Source organism: Mesoplodon bidens (assembly GCF_964165515.1).
Source record: "Mesoplodon bidens genome assembly, chromosome: 1".
Classification (NCBI taxonomy): domain Eukaryota; kingdom Metazoa; phylum Chordata; class Mammalia; order Artiodactyla; family Ziphiidae; genus Mesoplodon; species Mesoplodon bidens.
In genome coordinates, this window is record NC_138176.1 from 103,867,026 (window position 1) to 103,891,978 (window position 24,953).

At 56.2% G+C, this 24,953-nt stretch overlaps 1 protein-coding gene across 1 annotated transcript in view; it reads right to left on the bottom strand.

Annotated features, from left to right (window-relative positions):
- The window catches only part of ABLIM2 (actin binding LIM protein family member 2), a 156,171-nt gene that overhangs the window by 109,970 nt on the left and 21,248 nt on the right, over nt 1-24,953 (bottom strand). Inside the window, exon 2 of the mRNA XM_081229099.1 lies at nt 3,913-4,056. Within this exon, the coding sequence (XP_081085225.1) occupies nt 3,913-4,056 (144 nt within the window). The remainder of the gene's footprint in view (nt 1-3,912; nt 4,057-24,953) is intronic.

The following is a 24,953-nucleotide window of genomic DNA, read 5'->3' on the forward strand; positions in this document are numbered from 1 at the left end:
CTCTTTCTGCAATCATGAGCGTGCTCAGTCCTGCTGCCACACAGATCAGAAAATGCCTGCTTTCCTGAGGTCACACATGGTTGTGGCCTCATCTTTTCATCATTTCAGAGTCGGGGCCCTTGTTTTCAAGGCACCACGACCAGGGCTACAAAAGATCCTGGTTGAAAACAAATGTTCTAGGGACTTCCCTGGCAGTCGAGTGGTTAAGACTCTGCGCTTCCGCTGCAGGGGCCGCCGGTTCAATCCCTGCTTGGGGGAAGTAAGATCCTGTATGCTGCGTGGTGCGACCCGCCGCCACAAAAGTTCTAAAAGCGCAGAACTCCACTACACATAAAAGGTTAAGAGAACCAGATTTGTTTTTCTGTGCAAATTTCAGTTGTAGCAATGGTAACAGATCTCATTTTTTCTTGAGGATGTACTATGTGCTGGATGTTTGCTATGTTTTTGTCTTACACAGATTCCCATTTTGTATCGTGAAACTAGAGCTGGCTGGATTTCAAGACAATCCAGAAGCAGATGCCCCCTCACACTCTCGTCCAAGCTGCCATGGTCTCAGGCTGGGGCCCAGGCCCTTCTCCCCACCCTGCCCTGGCCTCCCCTCATCAGCACAGCACCCAGTGGTCCATGAAACGAAAATGGACAGGATCCTCCTGTGTTCTTTCTCCCGCGGTGTCGGAGCCCAGGTCCTCACGAGGACCCCCTTCCCCCCAGCCTTCCCCCACTCCCCCTCCTCACTCTACTCCAGACACACAGGCCTTGTGCTGTCTCGGAACCTGCCAGGCACACTTCCCTGCTTCAGTGTCACTGCACTGGCTGCTCTCTCTGGCTGCAATGCTCTTCCCTCACCTCCTTCAAGTCTTCAAGCAAAGGTCACCTCCTCCACGAAGCCTGCCCTGATTACCCAATTTAAAATAGTAACTCCCCAGCAATCCCAGCCCTGTCTTTATCTTGCTCTTTGTCTTCCCCTTCCTAGCACTTCACTTTCAGCATATGATGAAATTTGCTTGTTTATTCTATCTAGTGCTTATTGTCTGTCTCCCTGCCCTAGAATGTGATCTCCACTAGGACAAGGATGTCTGTTTTGTTCATGGATGCATCCCAAGCACCCAGAACACTGCCCAGCACGGAGTATGTGCCTAATCGGGTTGTTGAATGGAAACTGAGGCTAAGAAACATGTCTAAGATCCACATGAGCTGGGGGTAGAAGAGGTGGGAATTGAACCCAGACCTTCTGGCATCAAAACCCAAGCTTGAGGCAGCCAAGATGGTCTGGAGAATTATGTGATTTCTTTCACAGATTTTCAGGTTTACGTAAACCAAGGCACATCAAGCCAGTCCCTGGGTGGCGGGAACCCAACACATCGGGATCTCTTGGATCAGAATTAGACACAATTGTCTTCTGGGCTAACAGATCCTGCTTCAGTTGGCCTGGCAACACACCCACCCAGGGATGAACATGGCTAGAGTCAGTCAGTCCCCATCCTCCCATTACTCTTTGCCGGTGGAGTGGATGTGTGACCTAGTTCTAGCCAGCGAGTCATACAGGAAGCCTGTGTGGGCTTCCAGGGAAAAGGTTCTCCTCCCTGATCGAAGGGAGATTACCCTGATTACCCAATCAGAGTAATCATGCAGGGGGAGGGCCCCTTTGCCTGTGCACACCCCTGCCCAACTTCTTCCCCAGGGCTGGGTGTCAACCTGTGAGGATGTGATGTTTGGAGCTACAGCAGCCATCTCAAGACCATGAGGAGAGGCACTGCTGACATGTACAAGATGGGGGCGGGGAGTTGTGGGGGGGAGTGGAAAAAGAACTTAGTCTTTGATGACTTTTTTGAGCTGTTAAATTAACCAGCTCTGGGGGTGAGGAGGCTACCTCCAGAATTTCTCTTAAGATGATAAATATCCATGTAACTTAAGACACTATAAGTTGGGTCTTCTTTTTTATTCATCCAAGAGCACCCTCAATGATTCACAGACTTTGCATTTTCATGACAGCCTGGATAAAAGATCAACCTAAGACTATGCAATCCTCAAGCTTCAAAAAACACAACTTCTTAAAAGCTTGCAGGAAATCTCAGATACTCCCCGTCACCCTTCAGCAGGTGAAGCAGACATGCCACCTACTGAGGGCAGGGGCCCCGCTATGCCTGCAGGCTGACACGGCACCTGGCACAGAATGAATCTGTGGGTGAGTGGATGTGTGTCCACCCCCTCCTCACTGGGACGCAGACCCTGCTGGGGGCCCTGCACCCCGTCCCTCCACGCTGGGTCTGGGGCAGAGCTGAGGCTCATGGGAAGGGCTCCCCTGACTCTCACCAGCTGCTCCCACAGGTGACAACCAGGCGAGTCACACGTCACCCTTGCTTCCTCATCTTTAAGTGGAGACAACGCCTCAGCCCCCCCAATACTGGAGGACTTTGGAAGAAAACACATGGAAAGCACTGAGCTCACAGGAAGCGCTCAGCAGAGGTGAGAGAAGGGCGAGAGAAGGTGAGAGAAGGAAGCCTCCTCGGCAGGACCAGCAGGCTCCCTGGCAGCCCCTGAGGTCCAGTCCCCCTCCTTCGGCCCCGCTGAACCTTCCACACTGCACCCCACACCGCGGGCACAGGCCTGGCCGCCTCTGACGGCCCAGCTCTCCTCTTCTTTTTTTGGCTGAACTTAGAGCCGAAACGCCACCTCCTCTGTGAAGCCTTCTCTGGAAGTTCCCAGATCCCTCCAGGTGGGCCACCTTCCCAGCACTCGACTTCTACCACTAACACCCAACTATTCCCGGCGAGCTGGTAGATTTATCTCCTCACCAGACCTCACCTGTCAAAGCTAAATCTCACGCCTTCCTACTTAGCGCTTTCCAAAGCAGGGCCTGGTGCACAGTAGGGCCTCCTGAGACCATGATGGGCTGAGGGCACTCAGGCAGTTAACGGGCCCCGTGGTGCTGAAAAAAGCCACAGCGCTGGATTATCTTACACGTGGTGTATTTCCCATCTTTGCCCATAAAGCCCAGGGGCTCACTGCCCCCGTGGCCCGTCAAGGCCCACATGCGAATGTCTGTGCATCTCTGGACGTCGTTTCAAACCCACAGGAAAGCAGGCTGTGATGACACCGCTTGCTGTCCAGAGGTAAGGAGGGGTTTGCAGGGCCATTAAAAGAATTCTTTCTTTAAAACTGCAAGTTCTTTGGGTTTGGACACTGTGTCAAATTGGTTTGATCTGCCCATCCCTTCCCCAAAATGCTACTTTTCATTTATTCTCATGAAACTAAATGCAAATACACGAAACCCCACTGTACACGACAGAATATGCACTAACTTGAGCGTAGGGAGCAAGGGCAGGCTGGAAGGATGCTCCGAGCAAAGCCCGGCTCAGATGGAGGGATTTCATGTGATTTGTTTTACTTTCTTCTTATCTTTTTGGTATTATCTGAATTTAGTGATATTCATGTTATTTTTTATAATCATAGAAAAAGCCATGTTCATTTGGAGTGAACAGTAACATTCTCAGTCCCGCTCTGGAAGGGTGCAGGGGTGCCCGAGGTTCGTGGCCCAGCTTAGGTCCTGTGCACCCTGCGGTGCTGAGTTCACGCCACCAGTGACGGCCATTTACTGTGTGGCTATGGGGCCCAAGTGGCCACTTTGCTCTGGCCAGTGGATCACGGACATGGCTACAGCCATCCGAGGACACTGCCCGGGACCTGGACCTCATCCTCTGACCCTCACCCTTGGGCAGATGCCCCCGTCATCCCCATAAGGGACATGGGCCACGCTGACAAGATCACGTTGTCGTATGAAGGTTTGGGATCAGTTTTTCCAGCATCCCAGATCTAATGAGTTTCTGAGGCCCAGCGTGGCAGCTGGGAGGCGGGCTTGGCCACACGGCAGGGCCGTGCCTGGCCCCATCGCGGAGATGGGTCGGCGCTCACCTTTGCAGACGAAGCACTGGATGTGGAAGTACTTGCCCTGCACCCGCAGCACCTCCCCTCTGCACACGTTCCCGCAGGTGTTACACAGGATCGCCGTGCTGGCCGGCTTCTCCGGGGCACTGTGGGCAGCCTGGGGCTCCGACACTGTGGGGAAAAGGCACTGTGTTAGAAAGTGGGACATGCAGGGCACTGGTGAGCAAACCAGCGACCGTGCAAGGACTCGGGGCCCAATGCATCTCCCAGCACAACCCAGGGGGCTTCGGGCGACCAGCGGAGGTCGGGTAACGTGAGACCCCGACAGCGGTCCTGTCCCCCACCTCTGTGTGCCCACCTCCCAAAGGGCAGCCGAACCCCTGCGGCCTTGACCTGGCACGACCGTGGCCCTCAGGGGCCTGGTGAGCTGGCCAGTCCTTCTGCGGCCAGGGACCCAGGTCCTCTCTTCTGAGAGTGCAATAACCACATCCTCCTGTGAGCTCGCTTTGAATGCCCTCTGTGCCCTGGGGACAGTGACCTGAATATTGCCACTGTCCCCTTTAGAGCCAGCCATGACCTAGGACGGCTGAGGACGCACTGGAGACCCCCAGAGGGACAGGTCAGGGTGGACGGTCAAAGGGCCCGACTGTGGGGCTCCTGAGGTCTGGGCAGGGCCATCACCCACATCCTCCAAAAGTGCTCGCGGAGGCCGGTGTGAGGGATGCTGGGGCCCACGGCGGGTCTGTGCTCGGGGAGCTCCGGCCCAGCAGTGGCGGCAGCCAGGTGAGCACCAGCTGCAAGCCAAGCAGCAGAGCTGTGGTCGGGGGATGCCTAGGGGCTGGGGACCAGCTCTGTCCTAGCCCAAGGAGGCGGTAGAGCCACAGGCAAAAAGCACAGCCCACGACGGGGCCCCATCAGCCCGATCCACCCCCCACTCAGGACCAGCCCAAGAAGGCGCAGCCTGCCTCTAGCCAGTCACCTGGGACACCCCCTGTAGCAGCCCCCCAGCCCCCATCAGAGGCCCCTGAGCTCCCTTTCCTCCACTGGGAAGCTCGCCCACCCCTCTGCCTGCCTCTGAGTCTCTGCCAGGCACAGTGACAAAGGTTGACCCCCCGCCCAGCCAGCTCTGAGCAAGCAGCCTTTGCCTTTTGCAAGTGCGGGTCTCCGCTTAGATCCACATCTAGTCCTACGCTCCCGTCTTGGTCTGGGGTCACCGACCTGAGGCTGAGGCAAGGGCAGGGGGCAGGTGGTGTACCTAGGGGACCCCGGATGGCAGGAAGGAGTGGGGGCAATGATGGCATGCTGGACACTCCCTCGGAGCCCCTCCAGGGCGTCACTCAGAAGGAAGGGGGCCGGGGCACTGCTCCTGCTCCCGTGCCCCCGGTGAGGGTTGCCCCAAAGCTACAACTCCTGTCTCCCTTTCCTGGGCTGAATGAGTTCTGAGGTTTCAGCAGAGGCTGAAAGAGCCAGGGACCCGCAGGCACCTGAGGCAGGGAGTCCGCAGGCCCAGGTGCACCGCCCACCTGTACACTGCTGGAGCCATAGGGGGGCCCAGGGGAGGTGGTGCGGGCCCAGAGACACCCGCCACCTGGGATGCCCCAGATACACCACGCTTCATTGGAGAGTTAAGCGTATTCATACACACACACACACGATACACATGCAGAGACACAGATATACACGTACATACACACAGAGACACATACATACACACAGAGACACACATACATACATACACATACACAAAGAGACAGGCACACAGATACACATAGGCATACATACACATACACACACAGATACACATACATACACACGAGACACACACATACATGTATACACACAGATACACTTTCACAGACACACAGATACACATACATACACAGACACACAGATATACACACACACAGACACAAATACACATACATACACACACAGACACACAAATACATATACATACACAGAGACACAACTATACATATGCACCCACATAGACAGACATACACACAGACACAGACCTACAGATACATACACAGACACACAAATACACATAGACACACACAGAGACAGACATGCACACATACACACACACACATTTACAAAATCGCTAAACACCAGCACTGATTGAGTATCAGCCCCAGAAGGTCTCCTCATTCTTGTAAAAATGGAGGAGGTGGATGTCAGACAGAGGAGGACATTTCTCCATCCAGTTTCCAGCCTGCCCCCAAGGCCCACCAGACCCCGTCCCGTCCCGTCCCGGGAGCCCCGGTTCTTCAGCACAGGGCTCCCTCCTCTGGGTCCCGCCCACGGTGGGGAGTTTGACCGTGGAGGAGGGCCTGGGCCACGCTGGGGACATCAGTCCTTCCAGGACGAGGCTCTGAAGACCCCAAGGTAGCAGTTGCCAGCTGCCTGGGGACAAAAGCCACACAGCCTGGAGAAGCAGGTGCCAGAAAGGAGACGACGGGCACAAAAAAATCATTTGGTGTCGTCCTTAGTACCCCAGGCCCAGTGTCAAGGCCTGCCTGCGTTTCCAAGGGTGTCAGGAACAAACGGCAAACTGGACAGTGCAGAGCCCAGCGAGGGCCCCAGAGTTCTGTCTGCCGTCCTGGGAGCTGTGCTGACATTTCCACTTGGTTTAAGTGTCAACATACGATAATCACAGAAACTGCCTCATCCAGTACTTAATAAAATTGGTGTAAGGGGGCAGAGAGCAAGGATGTCCTGGGCTAGAATTTAAGACTCCCTGTGTGGAACGAGCCATTGAACTTGAAGTTTGAAACCTCAGGCAGAGCTGGCTCATGGCTGTGCAAGGCCCTGGGGCTGCCCAGGGCTCACATGGGGCTGATGGGGTCCTGAGTCACCCTGTCCACACTGAGGCTAAATCAAGATTTGAGGGCATGGCCACAAAGATCTTCAACACTATTATCTTTTCATCCATTAGGCATACAAAGGACAATGTGCCTCATGTCTCCATGAATAGCCAGGCAAGGCCTACCCACCACCCACGTGGTGGTGGGGGAATCGGTGTCAGAGTCCTGGGGGCAGACGGCCGGGTGCAGCCCAGCTTCACCTCCTACATGCAGTAACCTGGAACTCCCAGCCGTCTGTCCATCTGCCATCCGCCCTCTGCTCACAGCATCTATCCCAGGGGATGCTAGGACCATGGGCAGAAATGTTTGTCTAGCAAGCAGCCCAGGGTCCGGCAGACCATAAATGCTCAATACACAATAGCCATTGTCATTTTCAAGGATACAAAGCCTGACATCACCAGTTTCCTGGTTACTGGAAATACTGTTTGATTTGGGGTGAAAGCTGTTTTAAGAGGATCGTTTTTATGGGAGCACCAACTCTGCCCGCCTGGAGCATCCTCCAAAACCTCCTGGGGCCTCTGGTGGCAGGGTGAGAGAGCAGGGTGCTGCCCCCTGGTGGTGGGAAGTAGACACTGCATAGAAGGGGCCTGTCTGTGCAGGTACCACCCGCGCAGGTGTTCCCTCCAGCCCGCATCTGCCCCCTTGGCCCTGGGATCACAGCCTGAGAATCCTGTGGATTTGAGGTGTGGGCCTTCTTACCGCTCAGGATGGACTTATTCCTCAAACCTCCTGCAGCTGCCCGATTGGGGGCTCTGCAAAGGGGGACTGGTGCTCACAGCAGCCGGCAGAGCAAGTACTGTGGTCACTGCTGCTGCCGCCCAGCGAGTGGACTGGGGCCAGGAGCGGCGGCCCAGCTGGTACGTGACTGCAACAAGGAGGGATCGGGACCCTCACGTGGCAGGACAGGACAGGAGTGGGCCCCTAGACAGGGATGGGGCAGTTCTGGCCAGACCTCATTACATCAAGAACTATCAAGACATGAGCTATGAAGCCATGTGAAAGCACCTCAGATGCATGCTACTAAGTGACAGAAGCCAGTCTGAAAAGGCTGCACACTGCGTGACTCCAAGCCTATGACGTCATCAAAAAGGCAAAACCACAGAGACAGTAAAAGATCAGTGGTTGTGAGGGGTGGGGAGGGAGGAATGAATAGGTGGAACACAGGGGTGAATACACGTCATTATACATTGGTCCAAACCCAGAGAACACTCAACACCAAGGGCGACCCCTGATGTAAACTGTGCACTCTAGTTAATAATAATATATCAAAACTGGTTCAACAGTTGTAACAAATGGAGCACACACAAACATTACAACAATGTAACAGGCAGATGTGAACAGGGGAAACTGGGGATTTGGGGTGGGGTGTATATGGGAACTCCTTACTTTCTGTTCAATTTTTCTATAAACTGAAAACTGCTCTAAGAAATAAAGTCTGTTTAAAAAAAAGAAGGGCTTCCCTGGTGGCGCAGTGGTTGAGAGTCCGCCTGCCGATGCAGGGGACACGGGTTTGTGCCCCGGTCCAGGAAGATCCCACATGCTGCGGAGCGGCTGGACCCGTGAGCCATGGCCGCTGGGCCTGCGCGTCCGGAGCCTGTGCTCCACGACGGGAGAGGCCACAACAGTGAGAGGCCCGCGTACCGCAAAAAAAAAAAAAAAAAAAAAAAAAAAAAATTAAAAGAGAGAGAGAAACGGAGAGAGACGCGAACTACCACACTCCAGACCTAACCCTGAAGGCAGCAGGCTCATTTCTCTACAATTTCTGGATCGGCTGTAACATTTCATTTAACAGGTCTCTGACTGCGATGATAATAATAATGTAAAGCATAAAGTCAAGTGGTAAGGATCAATCACATGGCTCCGTGACTACTTAATCCCCCCGTGATAATGAAATCCCAGCCTGGGGAGCCTTGCTGGGAATAAAAGAACAATTACCGGTAACATCAACACAGAACTCAGGTTCACAGTGGAGGGGCGTGGCTTCCTCGGGTCTGCCCCGGCAGTCGCTGTGATCCCGCCTCTATAATCCCTCTGGGTACAGTCCTGGTCCGCCCCCAGCTACACGGGGTCTGGAGGAACCAGGACGGCAGCCGGCAGGGCCGGGTTTGGAACCCACCCACCGTCCAGGGGCAGCTGTGTGACCTTGAGAGCTGACTGAGCTCTGAGAAGCCTCTGTGCTCATGACTGTAATTTGGAGCCTGGTCTCAGGAGGCATCATTTAGAACCCAGTGAAGTGGAGAAAGCTTCTGGTACAATGCCTGACAGGTGTGGGGACCAACAGCTGCTGGCTTAGTCCTTCCGGGTCTCAGAGGCCAACCCGTGACTTGGGGGTGGGGAGGGGCAGAGGCTGTCGGGAGGGGGCCACACCTTTGCTCCCTCGGCAGCCTCATCAGCAGCTTGTCCTAGGTTTGTCTTTGGCCTCGGTCAGTGGCTGGGTGGGTGAGCAGGAAGTGGGGGCAGCCTGCACTGACCCCAGCTGACCCCCTCCCTGGCTGTCACCCTGGGCAGGCCAACGTGACCATACAGAGCCTCAGTTTTCCCTTCTATAAAATGGGGGTAAGTATTCCTAAATGTGGGACCCTTGTCTGGGTCAGATAAGAACACACATGAAGCCAGCAACCACCTGGGCGCCTGCTGGGTAAGGCAGGCACAGGAGGCAAGGACTGTGACGGGGTGCAGGTGACACAGGTGCTCCCTCCAGAGAGGGTCTGATGGCGACCTCCGGATCAGTGGGGGCTTCTCGACACTGACCTCTGCTCCCCAGCGCTTGGCCCAGCTGGGCCCAGTCCTGATGCTCCAAATAGGATCCACCCAAATCCAGCACTGGGCCTCGCTGGTGCTTGCCTTGGGAAGCAGGCATGGTGGCTGAGCCCCACAGGCATCACTGCCAAGGTCAATGTCAAGCTCTCAGCTCCATGTCCATCCTGGTGGGCAGACCCCCAGGACACTGGGCAAGAGCGTCAGGGGGCTTGTAGGTTTTTTTACTTCGATGGATGGGGCCTCAACACACTCTGCCCAGCGAGCTGGGGGAGCTCGCCTCTGGCCGGGTTACCCACCAAACACTCCATTCTCCCCTCCACTCCATTCGCACAGACCTACCTGGGTGCGGTTTCCCACTTTGTTCATAGAAATTCACCAAGCTGGCATCAGTCAAGACGCACAAGCAAATGTGCCATGTGTTCCTGTCATGGGACCTGGAAGCCAGCTGTGATGCCACCTGAACACGTGTCCACCATCTCTCCTCCACGGGATCCTCGCTTGTGCAGGGAGCATGGCGGGCCTTGCCTTCTCCTGCCAAGGAGCGTCTACCCTGACCCTTCACGGTGCCCTAACCACGGAAACCGCTGCAGGTCACCTCGACTTCATCCAGACGGCAAAACCGCAGGGTGCTCGGCCAAAGTGCGTTCAACTCCAAACACCAAACTATAAAGCTCTTCTTCCTGTTTGCTGTTCATTCATTCACTCACCCAACAAATGTCTGAGACCTACTATGTGCCCGGATTCCACTGGAACAAAACAGACCCAGTCCTGGACATCATTTGGTCCATACCACACCCCACAGGAATGGCCTATCACCCCCATTTCACAGATGAGGACATGGTGGCTCAGAGATGCACGGGGATTTTCCCAAAGCCACAGGGCTGCATTAGGGACTCAGCTGGGGTCCCCCCTCAGACGTCTGATGCCACCATCCCCTTTGCCACCTGCTGGTCTGCAAGTCCCAAATCATGGGCTCACTCGTTCACCAAACAGCAACAGAGGAGCTGGTGGGCATCGGGGGAGGCGGGTATGCAAACTGGCCAGGCACGGGTGTAGGCAGGCGGCAGGAGAGGGGACACACTGGGCCCAGGGAGTGGGCGTGGAGGGGGCAGGTGTCCCTCTTCTTCCAGAGATTCATCTCATGTCTCACCTCCCAGACAGCACAGCACACGTCGTTCTGTGGTCCTTGGGGACTTTTTCAACTGTTTATCTCCGCTCTCCCTCAAAGGCTCTGCATTTGGTCCTGTCCCTTCTCGAAGGGTCCAGTTAATGCTGGACCCCTGAGCAGGCATTGCTGGGTTGGCCAAAGGCCAACAGCCCACGTTCAGCTTGTTTTCCAGGGTTTGCTCTTGAGGTAAATCCACCTTGATATCCGGAGGTGGAGCTCCCTGCATCCTTGGGGATCTAACTGGAACCCATGCTCCATCAGCCGGGGCGGTTTTGTAGAGCTCTCCACCCTGCTCCCTGTATTATGCAAGCAGCTGGCTTGGGGTTTCCACATTGTATGACTCTGTTCTACTGTTGAAAGCTCTGTAAGACCATGCATCACACCCTATCCTGAGAGTCTCATCTGCCTAGAGCGGCTCCCAGGCTCACAGTTCTCGCCTCCCCTCAGGCCTTTCTTTCTAACCGTGACAATGAGCAGAGAACTATGGCGGGAGGCACAGGGCTGTGGGGAGGTGAACCTGTGTGTAGTCAGGGAGGGCTTCCAGGAGGAGGTGACGCAAGATGCACAGGTGCCTTCTGGGACAGCAGCAAGCACACATCACTGTGCTCGTCTCCATCACAATACTGACCATGTTGAGTGGCCCTTGCCTACTGGCCATCTGCCTCCCTAGCCTGAAGTCCCCCAGGGCCAGGGGCCAGGTCTGAGAAGTGCGGCTCCCTAGGACTGGGTACCAGTGCAGACAGAGCAAGATGCACTCAGCCAGGCCTGGCTGGGAGATGGCTCTCACATACCACGTGGCCATAAGCATCCTTGCAGCTAGCACGCCCTCCAGCACAGGGGTTTCTTTAGACTGGTTTTCTAAACATGGAGTTAATGGCACAAAGGCCTTAGGGGGTCTGTCTCCCCTGCCCTCAGGACGTCCTCTATAGGTTTCCTCTGGTTCAGGAATAGGCAGGGGCCTCACTTCCCGCCCTCCTAAGCGTTATGTGTTGGAAAATCAAGCCAAATCACACATCATTACTTCCATCTTAACCTCCTTAAGGGCTGACTACTAATTATAACCAGGAGCCAGTAAGCGGCTCTCTGTTCCCACCTGTTCTCACCAAGGCCATCAGCAGCCCGGACCCAGCCAGCCGGCTGTGAGGGTCTCAGGCTGTCCCTGCACTGCCAGACCTGTCTGACTCTTCAGGCACGTCATTCATCTGTCCTCCACCCAGCGAAGACAGCTCTGAGCTCTCTTTGCACTGGGACAAACAAGTTTATTACCTTCTGGGTCTGGTTCCAGAAACTGGTCCTGCCTACTCCAAATTCAATCAGAGCTGTCCTAGCCAGTTCCCATGAGGCTATCTCACTTAAATCCCCCAGGCGCCTGGAGCCCAGCTGCTTAGCCCGGGGAGATGCCAGGTTAGACTGCAGGTCAGCTGTCCTGGCCCCCAGTGACCAAGGCAGAGTTCAGGTGGAGTCACTGGGGGGAAAACCCCAGATTCCTGCTTCATGCAGGGACCCCCATAGCCAGACATGATAACCCCACAGTGACCAGGAAGAGGAGCCACCGTGGATTTCCCAAGAGGCTTTTAAGGTCCAACCAGTGAGGGCAATGGGAGGCCAGCTGTGTGCCAAGGGCTCTGGGTGGCCACTCACCCCTGGGCCTTGCCTATCATCTGTACAGGGCAGCCACAGCTCTGTGATGGAGTGGGGGTCAGAGAGTGCAGGCAGGGAGTGGACACCAAGCCAGGCACACAGCAGGAGCCCATCCCGCAGTCCCTAGGACCCAGGGAGTCCCTGGACACTGACCTGGTGGCTGGTGAGTCTCGGGAGACAAGGGCACACAGCTGCAGAAAAACACCCTGATGCTTATGTCCAGAGGCCCCCTGAGACCCTGATCAGGAGCTGGCCACTGGGAGACATGCCCTACAGTCCTAGCGAGGCCCGTCTTACCTAACAAGCTGAAGCAGACCCCTTGCCCTCCCGTCCCCCCTCCGCCCAGCATCTAATCTGAGTTGACGTCTAAAGGCTCAAGTATCTGAGAAGTTCTCCATTTTGACCCAGTGGGACAGTGTCCCCTTGAGTCCCACGGAGCTCACGGCAAGGGGACAGCCAGGACGATAGAGCCACCAGACAAGCTCTCCAAGCTGGCCAGGTGGCAGGATCAGGGAGGGTGGCGTTGAACACAAGCACATGTAGGTCCCTCCCCCTGCTCAGGAACCTTCCATGGCTCCCCAGAGCCCTCAGAACACAGCTCAGCCCCAGAGCCACCACCAAGCCTCCAAGCCCAGTGCCCACCTGGTCCCTGACTTATCTTCCACCGCCCCATGAGCCCAGACTCTCTCCCAAAGATGTCCTCAGAGGTCCCAGCACCAGCCTTGGCTCCCACCGTCCCCTCCTGGGGGTGCTGTGCCTGCCCATCGCTGCCTGTGAAAACCCAGTTCAATCTTCAAGGCCCCCGTCCAGGGCCTCTTCCATACTGACCTACTGTGTGCTGAGCGTCTCCCATAGCACAGTGATCCTGTAAGAACATGTACCCATTTTACAGGTGTGAAAACCGAGGCATAGCAGGTGAGGGGACTTGCCCATCGTCCCCCTGGGTCACGGACTGTGCGACCTTGGACAAGTCAGGTCACCTCTCCACAATGGTGAGTAAGCGTCTGACTCGCAGAAGGTAGTCTGGGCTCCCCAGGTGGAGACACCCCTGGAGGCTCCTGTCTGCTTGCCGGGTCTCCCTAAAGACCTATGCCGGGCCAGGGAACAAATGACCCAGTTCACCTGGACCATCCTGGGTGCTGCTCGCTGTCCCAGCACAATTATTCTATCCAACGTGTCTCAGTTTGCGAAATGAATCCAGGGTCCCCATGCCCACAGTGGTGGTACTGATGCTTGGGTCCTTTTCTGGCAGGTCAGGGTCCCAAGACCCCCCATGACTGAGAGGTGGGGGGACATTCATGAGGTTAAACTCCACTGACCCTGGGAGGCTGAAGAGTCAGAAGAGTCAGAAAGGATTTCTAGCTGAGCGAGAAGAGCTTGGCTTCTAGATTCCAGCCAACTCAGCTCAGACCCCCGGGGAGCCCCGTGAGGTGGGGTGGAGTCCCTGAAGCCCCAGGACTCTTCCTGTCCTGAAGCAGGGGAGCCTTCAAACAAAGTCACTCTCAGCCATACAGTGATGGCCATGGGGTCACAAGCAGCCCCACTGAGCCTGAAATGAGCCTCTTACTCAGGGCTGGGGCCGGGGGTCGGGCGGTAGAGGAGGGGTGGCAGGAAAAGGAAAACCAGCGAGCCGCCCTGTCTCCCTCACTCTTAGAGTGTGTTAGCTGGAAAACGTTGTGGGGAGCTCCTATGAGGCCACAGAAAAGAACTCGTTTGTGATGGATTGAACTATGTCCCCCAAACTCACGTGCTGGAGTCCTAGCCCTCAGCATCTCGGAACGTGACCTGATTTGGAAAGAGGTGACTGAGTTAAAGTGAGGCCATTTGGGTGGGTCTGGATGCAATATGACTGTGGCCTTATGAACGGGAAACTAGGGCACAGAGACGCACAGAGGGAAGATGGTGTGAAGCACAGGGGGCGGACAGCCATCTGCAAGCCAAGGAGAGATCTGTCCTCATAGTCCTCGGAAGGAAGCCACACTGGGAACACCTTGATCTCGGACTTTTGGCCCCCAGAACTGTCCACGAATAACGCCTGCAGCATTTGTTATGGTGGCCCCAGGAAACCAGCCCTGTGGGGAGAAAGAGCTGGAGCAGGGCCTGGGACGTACCGGCTCCCTGCTCCCGGTCTGAGCCTGTCTTCCTCTGTAGAGTGGGACAGTGACGCTGCCCCACGCTGGGCTTCTGGAGGCTGGAGCATGGCAGGGGCTTGGCAGGGGTGGTGTGTGCTGGGTTGGGGGGTTCCTTCCAGAGGCAGAAGCTGGGAGAACATGGCAGTGAACAGTCCCCTGGAAGCTCAGGCTGCCCACAGGGGCGCCCAGTTACCTTCAGCTTGAGTTTCTAGCAACTCACAGACTCTTGAAGCTTCTAGCAGCTGGTCCAGGTGTCCTGGCCACCCATGTCCCTGGAGGGTGTTATTTCATCGCCGGAAGAGCAGCCCTTCCTGACCGGAGAGGTGTCTGAGGATCTCATGGGCAGCATTCCGGAAGGTCAGGGCTTAGTGGGCACCTGGGTCCATCCCCTCTCCCCACACACAGGGGGAGCCACAGATGGCAAGTCTGAGGCCAGGCCAGGACCAGGGCTTGGGTCTCTGGGCTCCCAGGCCAGTGCGTGTCCCTGGTGTCACCTTGCCGTGAGCCAGGGCGGCCACCGCTGGACCAACCAGTGACCTCATCTGGGTCTTCAATGTATGCCTCGGGCCCAGCACACAGAAGATGCCCCATAAAGGTTCCTTAAATCTAATGGGAAACAGGGAATGCATTTGGTGACTCAGGGCACAGTACAGCACCCTGCGGGGGTGAAAATTAATAGTCTGACAATATCGTCTTTCAGCTCTTGTGCCCAGACTAAGGGCCAGGCACTGCGCTGGGCGATTTCCACCAATGACCCGGGTCACAGAGCTGGAAATGGGCACACAGCACAGCTGGGACTGGAACCCAGGCCTGCAGGATCCCAAGCCCCAGCTGTCAACTCCCACTGAGAGGGTCTGTGAGGGCTGAGCTAATCCCGCCAGGGACCCTTACTCTCCAGGCTGTGTGCCGTGAGACACCGCAGTGTGGAAGCCCGTATCATACAGATATATATATACATATAATGCTTCCAAGGTCCACCACCGTTGCAGCAGGTGTCAGTGCTTCATTCCTCTTCATGTCCAAATAACTCTCCACTGTATGAACATACCACATGGACCTGTTCGTCGTTGATTTTGGGGTTGTGTCCACTTTGGGGCTGTTACAGATAAGCTGCTCTGACCATTCATGCACGATCGCTTTTGTGTGGACACGTTTCCCTTTCTTGCTGGGTCATACGGTAACTGTTTAACCATGTGAGGAAGTGCCAGACTATTTTCCTGAGTGGCTGAACCATTTCACCTTCCCACCAGCAGCTTCTCCACATCTTTGCCAATATCGGTTACTGTTGGTCTTTTTCATCACAGTCACCCTGGTGGGTGTGAAGTCTGGCTCACTGTGGTTTGGATCTGCACTTCCCGGTAACTAATGATGTTGAACATATTTTCATGTGCTTGTTCACTATTTGAATATCTTCTTTGGAAAAATGTCTATTCAGATCCTTTGTCTGTCCATTGAATTTGGTTCTTTTTCTGACTCAGTTATAAGGGTTGTTTACATATTCTAGATACAAGCCCTCTATCCGATATATGATTGGCAAATATTGTCTCCTATTCTGTGAGTTGTGTTTTCATTTTCTTCACAATGTTCTTTGCAGCACAAGCGTGCTTAATTTTGACGAAATCCAATTTATCTATGTTTTCTTTTGTTGTTTGTGTACGTAGTGTCATTTCTAAGAAACCACTGCCTGATCCAAGATCACAAAGACTTATCCTTATATTTTCTTCTAAAAGTTTTAGTTTTTTGGGTTTTTTTTACTTTTAGCTCTTATTATAATCTTACATAAATAGAATCACATTTCCCTTACTGCTATTTTTATCACAAGATGCCATTTCTTCATCTGTGAATCGGGAACAACAGTGCTTATTTCACCGGGTTTGTGCAATTTTTAATATTACTATTGTTTTGCCCTTTGCCCATCATCTGGTGAAAGCACAGCAGGGAGTGAAGGGCATTTCATTCTCAGCTGAGCGGGGAGACCCGCCCAACCACCGCATGGAAATTCCATTTGAGAAATGAACATCGTCACATGTCTCAGCTCCTGGAATCTGCCGCTATTTTCAGAACAATCCAGTACACTGAGCAGGTCAGGGGATGTTACCTGACCCCAAGCCAACTGGTGCTCTAAGGCCTAGAGTGAGACCTCCACGGGGGGCTGAGCCTGGCCAGGCCAGGGGCCACCCACAGCTACATGCTCTGGGGGAACAAAGATGGAGGGTCTGTGATGCTGGTCCACAGCACCCTGGGAGGGAGGAATGTCATCACCCCCATTTTACAGAGGGGGTCCTTGAGCCCCCCCGGAGCGGGGAAGCGCCCTGATCAGGGCCACAGTGAGGTGAGGCCAGAGGCAGGGCTGGAAGCTTCACTGGTCTGGCTTCAAAGCCATCACTGCTGCCCCACCCCAGAGCTGCTTCCTTCAATAAAAATCTCCTGAGTCTCTCAGCATGTGGGATGCTGACCGGGACATATGGACGAGGGGTCCCGGATCCTGCCTCTGGACAGACTCCTCAGCCAGAAAGGAGGACGCCAGTGAGGGCAAGGCTCTGCTGTGGCTGCCCAGAGAGGAGGGGTCCACTGGGCACCAAGCCTCGTGCCCGGACGGAGGCTTGAGGACCAGGGGTGGGAGCATTTCAGGCTAGAGGCTGGACCCCGGCTGGAGCCCCTGCACACCTTGGGCTCACGGAGGCTCCACCCACCTCTCTGCTTCTGGGGGTCCAAGCTCCTTTCCCTGTCCCTCCCCCTCCCCTCCGCCATCTCACTCTCCCATCCCCCATCTCCTCCTCCCACCCCGACCCTGCCCCAGAGCTTTCTCCCCGTCATCCTCTCCACCAGCCATGTGTCAACAGGTGGGGTCTGAGTGGATTACAAGTTACTTATTGTTTCTGTCTAACTAGTTTGATGGGCCCTGTTCTTTGTGTCAACACCGGAAGGACTGAAGTCTTTTACAATATTCCTTAAGGCTGGTTTCTCAGCCTCGGCCCAACTAACATTTTGGGCTGGACCCCTCTTCTGTGGGACCGTCCTATGCACTGCCGGGTGGTGAGCGGCATCCGTGGCCTCCATACCCCAGGTGCCTGTGGCACCCCTACCCCCGCCAAGTTGTGACCATCAGAAGTGTCTCCAGACATTGCCAAAGTCCCCCCGGGGAGCAAAGCCACCCTTGGTCGAGAACCAAGGACCGCCTTAAATGAAAGAAGAAAGGGAGGGCGGGAAGGCGCAGAGGCCGAGGGCCCAGGGACTCGGCCAGACTATAGGATCCAGCAGCAACACTCACCACGGTGCAACACTGGACCAGACCCTCCCCTTCCCCGAGTCTCAGCTTGCTCATCTGTAAAACGGGTCACTGCACGGGGCTGTCATCAGGAGTTCACAAGAGAGTCCCCGAGGCCGGGCATGCAGTCGGCCTGTGTGAGCGCTGGTCCTCTGTGCCTTTATAAACAGAGGCAGCGCTCACACTGCCCCCCTCGGGTTGGACCCCGAGCTTATGTGGGGGACTCGAGACTTCCAGTTAGAAAAGAAGCCGTCCTCTTGGGCTGGTGGTCCCAGTGGACAGGGCAGTGTGGGCCTTACCTGTCCCTCCTCCGGGCATCCCCATGGACTGTGGCTTCCACCCGAAGGGTCAGCACCCTGGAGGCTGCCGGCAGCAACTGGAAGAGGGCTCGAACCTCTGAGGCCAACATGGCTCCAGAGGGACATGCCAGAGGGTCACGTGGCGGCTGCCCACCCTCATGCCCGAGGAGGGACGGGCCAAGCCCTTCCCAGCACACCGAAATAGACTCCCACCCGGCTCCAGAACGCACCTGTTCCCAGGCGTCCGGGAAAGGGACTTTGCAAAGGCAGTGGGGGAGGGACTGGGGGAGGGCCGGGACCATCTACTGTCCCATGTGCCAGGCGCAGCCCACAAGCCCTCCCAGCACCTCCCAGCCAGTACCCGTGTCCTGGGGCTACCTGACAAAGCGACAAAGCCCCACAAGCTGGGGGCTTCATCAGCAGACATTTATTCTCTCCCAGTCTGGAAGCCAGAAGCCCAGAAGCCCGAAATCAGGGCGTAGGCAGGGCCACGCTCTCTCAAAGGCTCTGGGGGAGGATGCTGCCCTATATCGGCCAGTTTCTGGGGGCTTGTGTCCACATCACTGCCATCTCTGCCTCTGTCCTCACATGGCTGTCTTTCCTCTGTACGTCTCTGTGTGTCTTTTTCTGTCTCTTATAAAGACACCAGTCACTGGATTTAGGGCCCACCCTCTTCCAGAATGACCTCATCTCCATTCTTATGTTAATTACATCTGCAAAGACTCTATTCCAAATAAGGTCACAGGTGGACCCTATTCTAGGTGGACATGAATTTAACCCACTCCACAGCCCCAGCGTGCCAGAGGGGAAACTGAGGCTTGGGATGCTCGGGAGACCAACGGGCACGAAAGGCAGTACTGGGGTCCTGCCCGGGTCTCGCTGACAGCCTGGTCCCTTAGGTGACCCCCATTCTCCTTGGTGCCTCTCTGCTAGACTCAGCTTTAAGATCTGGGACACAAATGCGATGTGACCTGTCAGCTGCGTAAGCAGGAAGCACCACCTTGGCCCCAGCACGCCGCCGCATAGAACCCGCAGGCATTATCCTGGCTAATCATGCACGTGATGGGTGCAAACCGAGCCTCGTGAACCCGGGCCAGGACCCCACAGCTGAGAGACTCTGGGGCCACGCCCTCAAGCCTGAGTCACATTTCCCACCGCTCTGCCTGCCGAGGCTCTGGGTGGGCTGCGTTACCTCTCCACCAGCATCCAGCAGAAAATACCTCATCCCATCGGCTCTGAAGAGTCGGAGCAGGTGCTGGCAGCCAGCGGGGACTTTCCTGGCCTGATCTGACTTTCATTACTCACACTGGTCTGCAGCTCTCCACCCAGCGGACAGGGGATGGTAACTACTATCCCTGCAGCAAACCCCAGGGCTGCAGAGCATCACCGCCAGGCCCACGGGTCCCGCGAGTGGCTACAGGCAGAGAATGGCAACCCCTCATGCTTGTAAGTGAGAAGAGTTTCTCCACTCGTTTATTCTGCAGCTATCTATGCCCTGCGGCCCGTGCCCAGCTCAGGGCAGAAACGACAACAGTGTCGGTGACAATGACAGCAGCCCCCTGCTGAGCACGCAGCAAGCCCCACACACTGCACCACACCTGAGACAGGAACTGTCGTGTCCCTACTTTCCCAACCTGAGAGTCAGATGGGGAACGAGGGGCGGCACGGTGGGTGACCAGTGCCCGATCGAGGGTAACACAGAGCGAGCTTCCGGAGGGTCGAGGGGATCCCTTGGAGGAGAGAACCCCGGGAGATTCAGAGGCCAAGGGGCGGCTAGTTGCTCAACAGCGGGAAGGGCGAGCCAGACAGAGGGAACAGCCTGTGCGAGGGTGGAAAGGGGGCGAGGCCAGTCCACATTCCCGGGAGGACGGGTGCCCTCGGCTACACGGGGCTGGGGTGGGAGGTGGGCAGGGGCCAGGGCAACAGACACTCCATTGAAAAGCATGGGTCTCACCCTGAGAACGAGGGAGGCTGAGGGTTTGCTCAGGTGTCTGAAAGAGAATCGTAGCGGGAGGAGCTGTGGGTACCATCCATGCACTGGGCAGGCGCTGCTCCGGCTCTGGAAACAGCACAGCACTGGACAGTCACAAGGACCCTTGGAAGGACCTCCTCCCCCTCCCACGAGCCCCGCCCGAGGACAGCATGGGCGAGAACCCCGAGCCCGCTGGCTCCCTGGGAGAGCGCCCGGCAGGGGGCCGGCCCTCTGCCTTCGGGCCACACTTCCCCAGGGCTGGCATCCTCCCCACCAGGGTCCCCCACGGGCCTGGTGCCTCCTGTCCACCTTGGCCGGAGGCCAGGACACCTGTGCATGGGACCATCTGCCACAACACTGCAAGAAGAGCCTCCCAGGAGATGGGCATGTTAGCGTAGGGGCTTCTTGGCCCCTGGGACCCTTGGGCAGAAATCAGCGCAGGGCCTGGCTCGTGCCTCTCCAGGTGTCTGCTCGGCCCTCAGCTGCCTGCTCTCCTCCCCTCACACCAATGCCCCCATGGAGCTCAGCTCCCACTGCACCTTGCTCCCCTATCTGTAGTGGCAGCTGGGCCCCTGGCTCGTGGGGACCCCTCCCCTACCCACAGAGGTCCAGGGGTCCAGAGACCCATGGCCTCCTCTCCCACGGCCTCAGGTGGTTCCCAGGGCCGAGGGGTGGAGGGGGCGCGCCTGAGCCCTGCCCCTTGCCCGTCGGTTCTGGGTGGAGGGGACAGGAGAGGCAGCATGGCCAGCACCCATGTGGAGGAACGGCCGTGGTGCCCAGCCTCGTGGGAGCTTCCCGCCTCATGACCTCTCCAAGGTCCCCGGTGTGGTCTGAAGGCAGAGGACCAGGACCCTGAGGAACTTACACTAATTTTGGATCTGCACGCCCCATCCTGGGACCGTGACTGCCTGGGCCTGGGGAAGCAGCCCTCTTCCCTCCTGGACCCTGCAGGACGAGCCCCTCTTCTCCTCTGAGGATGTGGTGGTGAGGGGGTGAGGCGAGCTGTTGTTCCTGCCCCACCTGGAACCTTCCGGACTGATTCTCAGGAAGAGTTGCAGAGAGGCAGAGCCAGGCCCTGAAAACCTGTGAACGCCAGGGTCAAGGGCACGGGGGATATGCACTTGGAGCCAGGTTCTCTGCCACCGGCCAGTGGCTTCCAAACTGTTCCAACATCAGCGCCCAGAGAGAGGGATACACCAGGCAGTGGGCTCACATGCACAGGTGTGCACACCTGCGGGATGAACTGAGTCTGGGCTCTCCCTGCATCCTCACTCTCGCCAGGGTCTCCTCTGGGGGAGAGGGTTCTTCCAGTCCCATAACTTTGTGCTGGCTCACGTGGCTGGCTGGGCCATTGCACGCGGGTGGAAGTGACAATGTGCCAGTTCTGAGCCCAGGCCTAAGGCGGCTCCCTCTGCCCTACTGTGCTTCTGCCTCCCTACATGGAGTGCATCCCCAGGCCAGCCTGCTGGGCCCAGGAGGAGATTGTGAGATGGGGCAGAGCCACCCCCATGGAGCCTAGCCTGGTCAGCTGAGCCCCGGCCAGCCCGCAGGCCCCCAGCCAGGATAACTGATTGCTGATTTCTGTCTCTGCGCTTTGGGGTTGTTTGTTCCAAAGTGTGTTAGTTTCATGTAGCTGCAGTAACAAACCAACACAAACTGGTACAACAATAGTTTTGGAAGCCAGAAGTCCAAAATTGGTACCACTGGGCTGAAATCCAGGTGTCTGCAGGGCAAGGCTCCCTCTGGGCTCTGGGGGAGGATCCTTCCCGCCCCTTCCAGATGCTGGTGGCAGCCGGCATCCTTGGTTCAAGGACGCATCACCGCATATCTGCCCCTCCCCCCTATCCCATCCCCTTCTCCACCATGTGTCAGTCTGTAACCTCCCTCTGCCTCTCTAAGAATCACTGTGATGGCATTTAGGGCTCACCCAGATAATCCAGGATAACCTCCCCAGCTCAGCATCCTTACCTTAATCCCATCTGCAAAAACCCTGTTTTTCCAATAAAGCAACACTCACAGGCCCCAGGATGAGAACATGATATATTTTGGGGGGCCCGTTTTTCAGCCTACCACACGCAGCAATAATTTATACGATATGTGAATACATAACAGATTTTTTTCACCAAACAATACCTAGCCTTATTACTCGGGATGTACTCTGCTATTTTTCTTTCTTTTCTTTTCTTTTTTTTCCTGGGATGGGTCTGCTATTTTGCATTCAATTCAACCTCTTATGTAACAAAGTCTTCTGTGACCCACTAAACTGATTTCATGCCCCAAAATGGGTTGCCACCTGCAGTGTAGAAAGTTCCATCCTAACTTCTACACCTGTACCCTTGCCAGGGTGGGGGACCCAGCAAAAATGATGATGATTTAAAGAAAGGAGAGAAACACACTTTCTGCACACAGAGGGTGGGTGGGACTGACTGGTGCCTGGAAGGACCCCTGAACTCGAGGACATGGTCCAGGCCACCCTGCCCCATGGACTGTTTTCCACCTGCAGCCCCCGCAGTGGCTTGCATCCTCCGAGCAGGCCAGCTCATCAGGTGACTTGGGAAGGGGCCCGGACCAGAAAGGCAAGGGGGAGCGTGGTCGCAGGTGGCTTCGGGGGCTCCACTTGCTTCCCCAAGCCCCTGACTCCCCCTCGTCCTGGCAGACCCCCTGCTCCACATTCCAGAATAATTTTCACCCCTGACAGCCCCACACCACATCCACTCATCACTGGGCCATCACTAGTTATGCCCATTCACATCTTCATTTCTGAATGCCTCTTAAAAGATGAGAAACAAATGAAATCAAGGACGTGAAAACTTTACAACAGATGGTGCAGATTTCCCAGGTGAGTTTAAGGCAAGGAAGACACTGGCGCTTTCTCAGGGGCATAGAAAATTAGGTCTGAAGGGATCTGAGACATCGTCCAGCCCCTGGGCAAGGATTCCTAAGAGTCCAGCCGGGCCTCTCCTGAGCACTCAAGCCCCAGAGCCAGCGGCGTGCTGGACGCCTCCACCTGGAAGCCCCCCAGGAACCTCAGAGTCAGAAAAGAGAATGTCTGGCTTGTTGCCATCCTCCCTCCTCCACCTCTCCCCACCCTCCAACAGGGCCACACATCACACACCAATACCCTCACCCAGCTGGCTCCCCTTCTGCAACTCAGGCAGACTTGTGTTTGCAACCGGCTCCATCTCTCACTAGCTGTGTGACCTTGGCCCAGCAGCTCTACCTCTCTGGGCCTCAATTTCTGATGTATATAATGGGGGTGCCTGCCTGCTGGCTGCAGAGAGACCAAACAAGATGATACGTGTGAAGGGGCCGGGCACCTCGCCTGGTACCTGATGGGCACTTGGTAAGTGGCATCTTTCTTTCCCAATTCCCAACTGTATGAGATTCCCGTGGCTGCTGGGACAAAGGACCAAAAACCGAGTGGCTTAAATAACAGAAATCTATTCTCTCACGGTCTGGAGGCCGTAAGTCCTAACCCAAGGTGTCAACAGGGCCGTGCTCTCTCTGGAACCCCTAAGGGAGAATCCTTTCTCGCTTCGTCCAGCTCCTGACGGTAGCCAGCAATGCTTGGCTTGGAGCTGCAGCCCCTCAGCCTCTGCCTCTGTGGTCACGTGGCCTCTCCTCTGTGTCTCTGTGTCTGTGTCTCTCTTCTTCTTCTTATCAGGACGCCCTACTCCATATGACCTCATCTTAACTAGTTACATCTGCAACAGCCCTATTTCCAAATAAGGTCACATTCACAGGGACTGGAGTCAGGACTTCAACATCTCTCTTTGGGGACACAATTCAACCCAGAACACGGACTTTCCCATTGTCACCGAAATCATCTGTCGTCTCGGAGCAGCCAGCACGAAACGTCGGCACTACCGGTAGTGCTTTCTCCCTGTACCTCACGGGGCCTCCCCTTCTCTCTGGCCCCTCCCACCCACCCCTTCTCACCTGGTTGAGACTCTGTCCTCCCCTCCCTGCCAGACTGACCTCCGGGTCCCCAGCGCTGAGCACCACCTCCGGGGACTCACGAGGCCTCCCAGATTGAGACCAAACTCCTTGTCGCAGACACCCAGCCTGGCTGGACCACATCCTTTCAGTCCACTCTTTTTGCCCCTGTCCACATGGGGGAGCTGTGCTCACGAAGGGCCACACCGTGGGTCCCCACAGCATCTGCAGGACCATCTGTGACGTGTATGCCCCTGAGACAGTAAGTCCAGGGTCCCCTAAGGCAAAGGACAGCAAGGCCCCCCAAGATATCAGCCAGGAGGTGGCTTCAGCCAGACTGACCCAGATGCCCAAGGGCTGGGCTACTTGGAGGCTGTCCCATCCACATAACAGAGGAATGAGTTGGGCAGGGTATTCTGCCCGGTGGCGGGGGGAACCTGTCAGTCCTAAGCCCCCCGCCGGGAGCTGGCAGACTAGCAGGGCAACAAACACAGCCAGGGAAACAAATGAACGTGCAGGTCCGACCTGCGATCAGTGTAACGAAGGAGAAAAGCAGGGCCAGCCCCAGCGGCTGCTGCAGGGAAGCGGGGCTCAACAGTCGCTGGGCTCGGGCGGTCAGAGGGCCTCTTGGAGGAAATGAAGCTGAAATGAACTTTGAAGGCTGAGAAAAAGCTTAAGAGCAGGCAGTTGAGACCATCAGAGGAGTCCGCTGAGAAAAAGCTTAAGAGCAGGCGGTTGAGACCATCAGAGGAGTCCGCAGGTGTGAGGCCCCCGAGGCCAGGAGGAGGCTGCTCAGAGCCGCAAAAGGTGGCCTTGCGTGCCAAGACGCATTCTGATTTCATGGGAGAAGGTCTCAGCAGCCCCCCCCCGAGCCTGGTGAGCAGGGAAATCACCCGTGAGGCTGATTGGAGGTGACCAAGTTTCTGTCTCCCTGTTTGAAGACCCCCTCCTCAGCCAATGCTGCCTTCCCCGCCCGACAACACACCTGGACGTGGCCCCGTGGTGCCCGTGTCATGCCCACTACT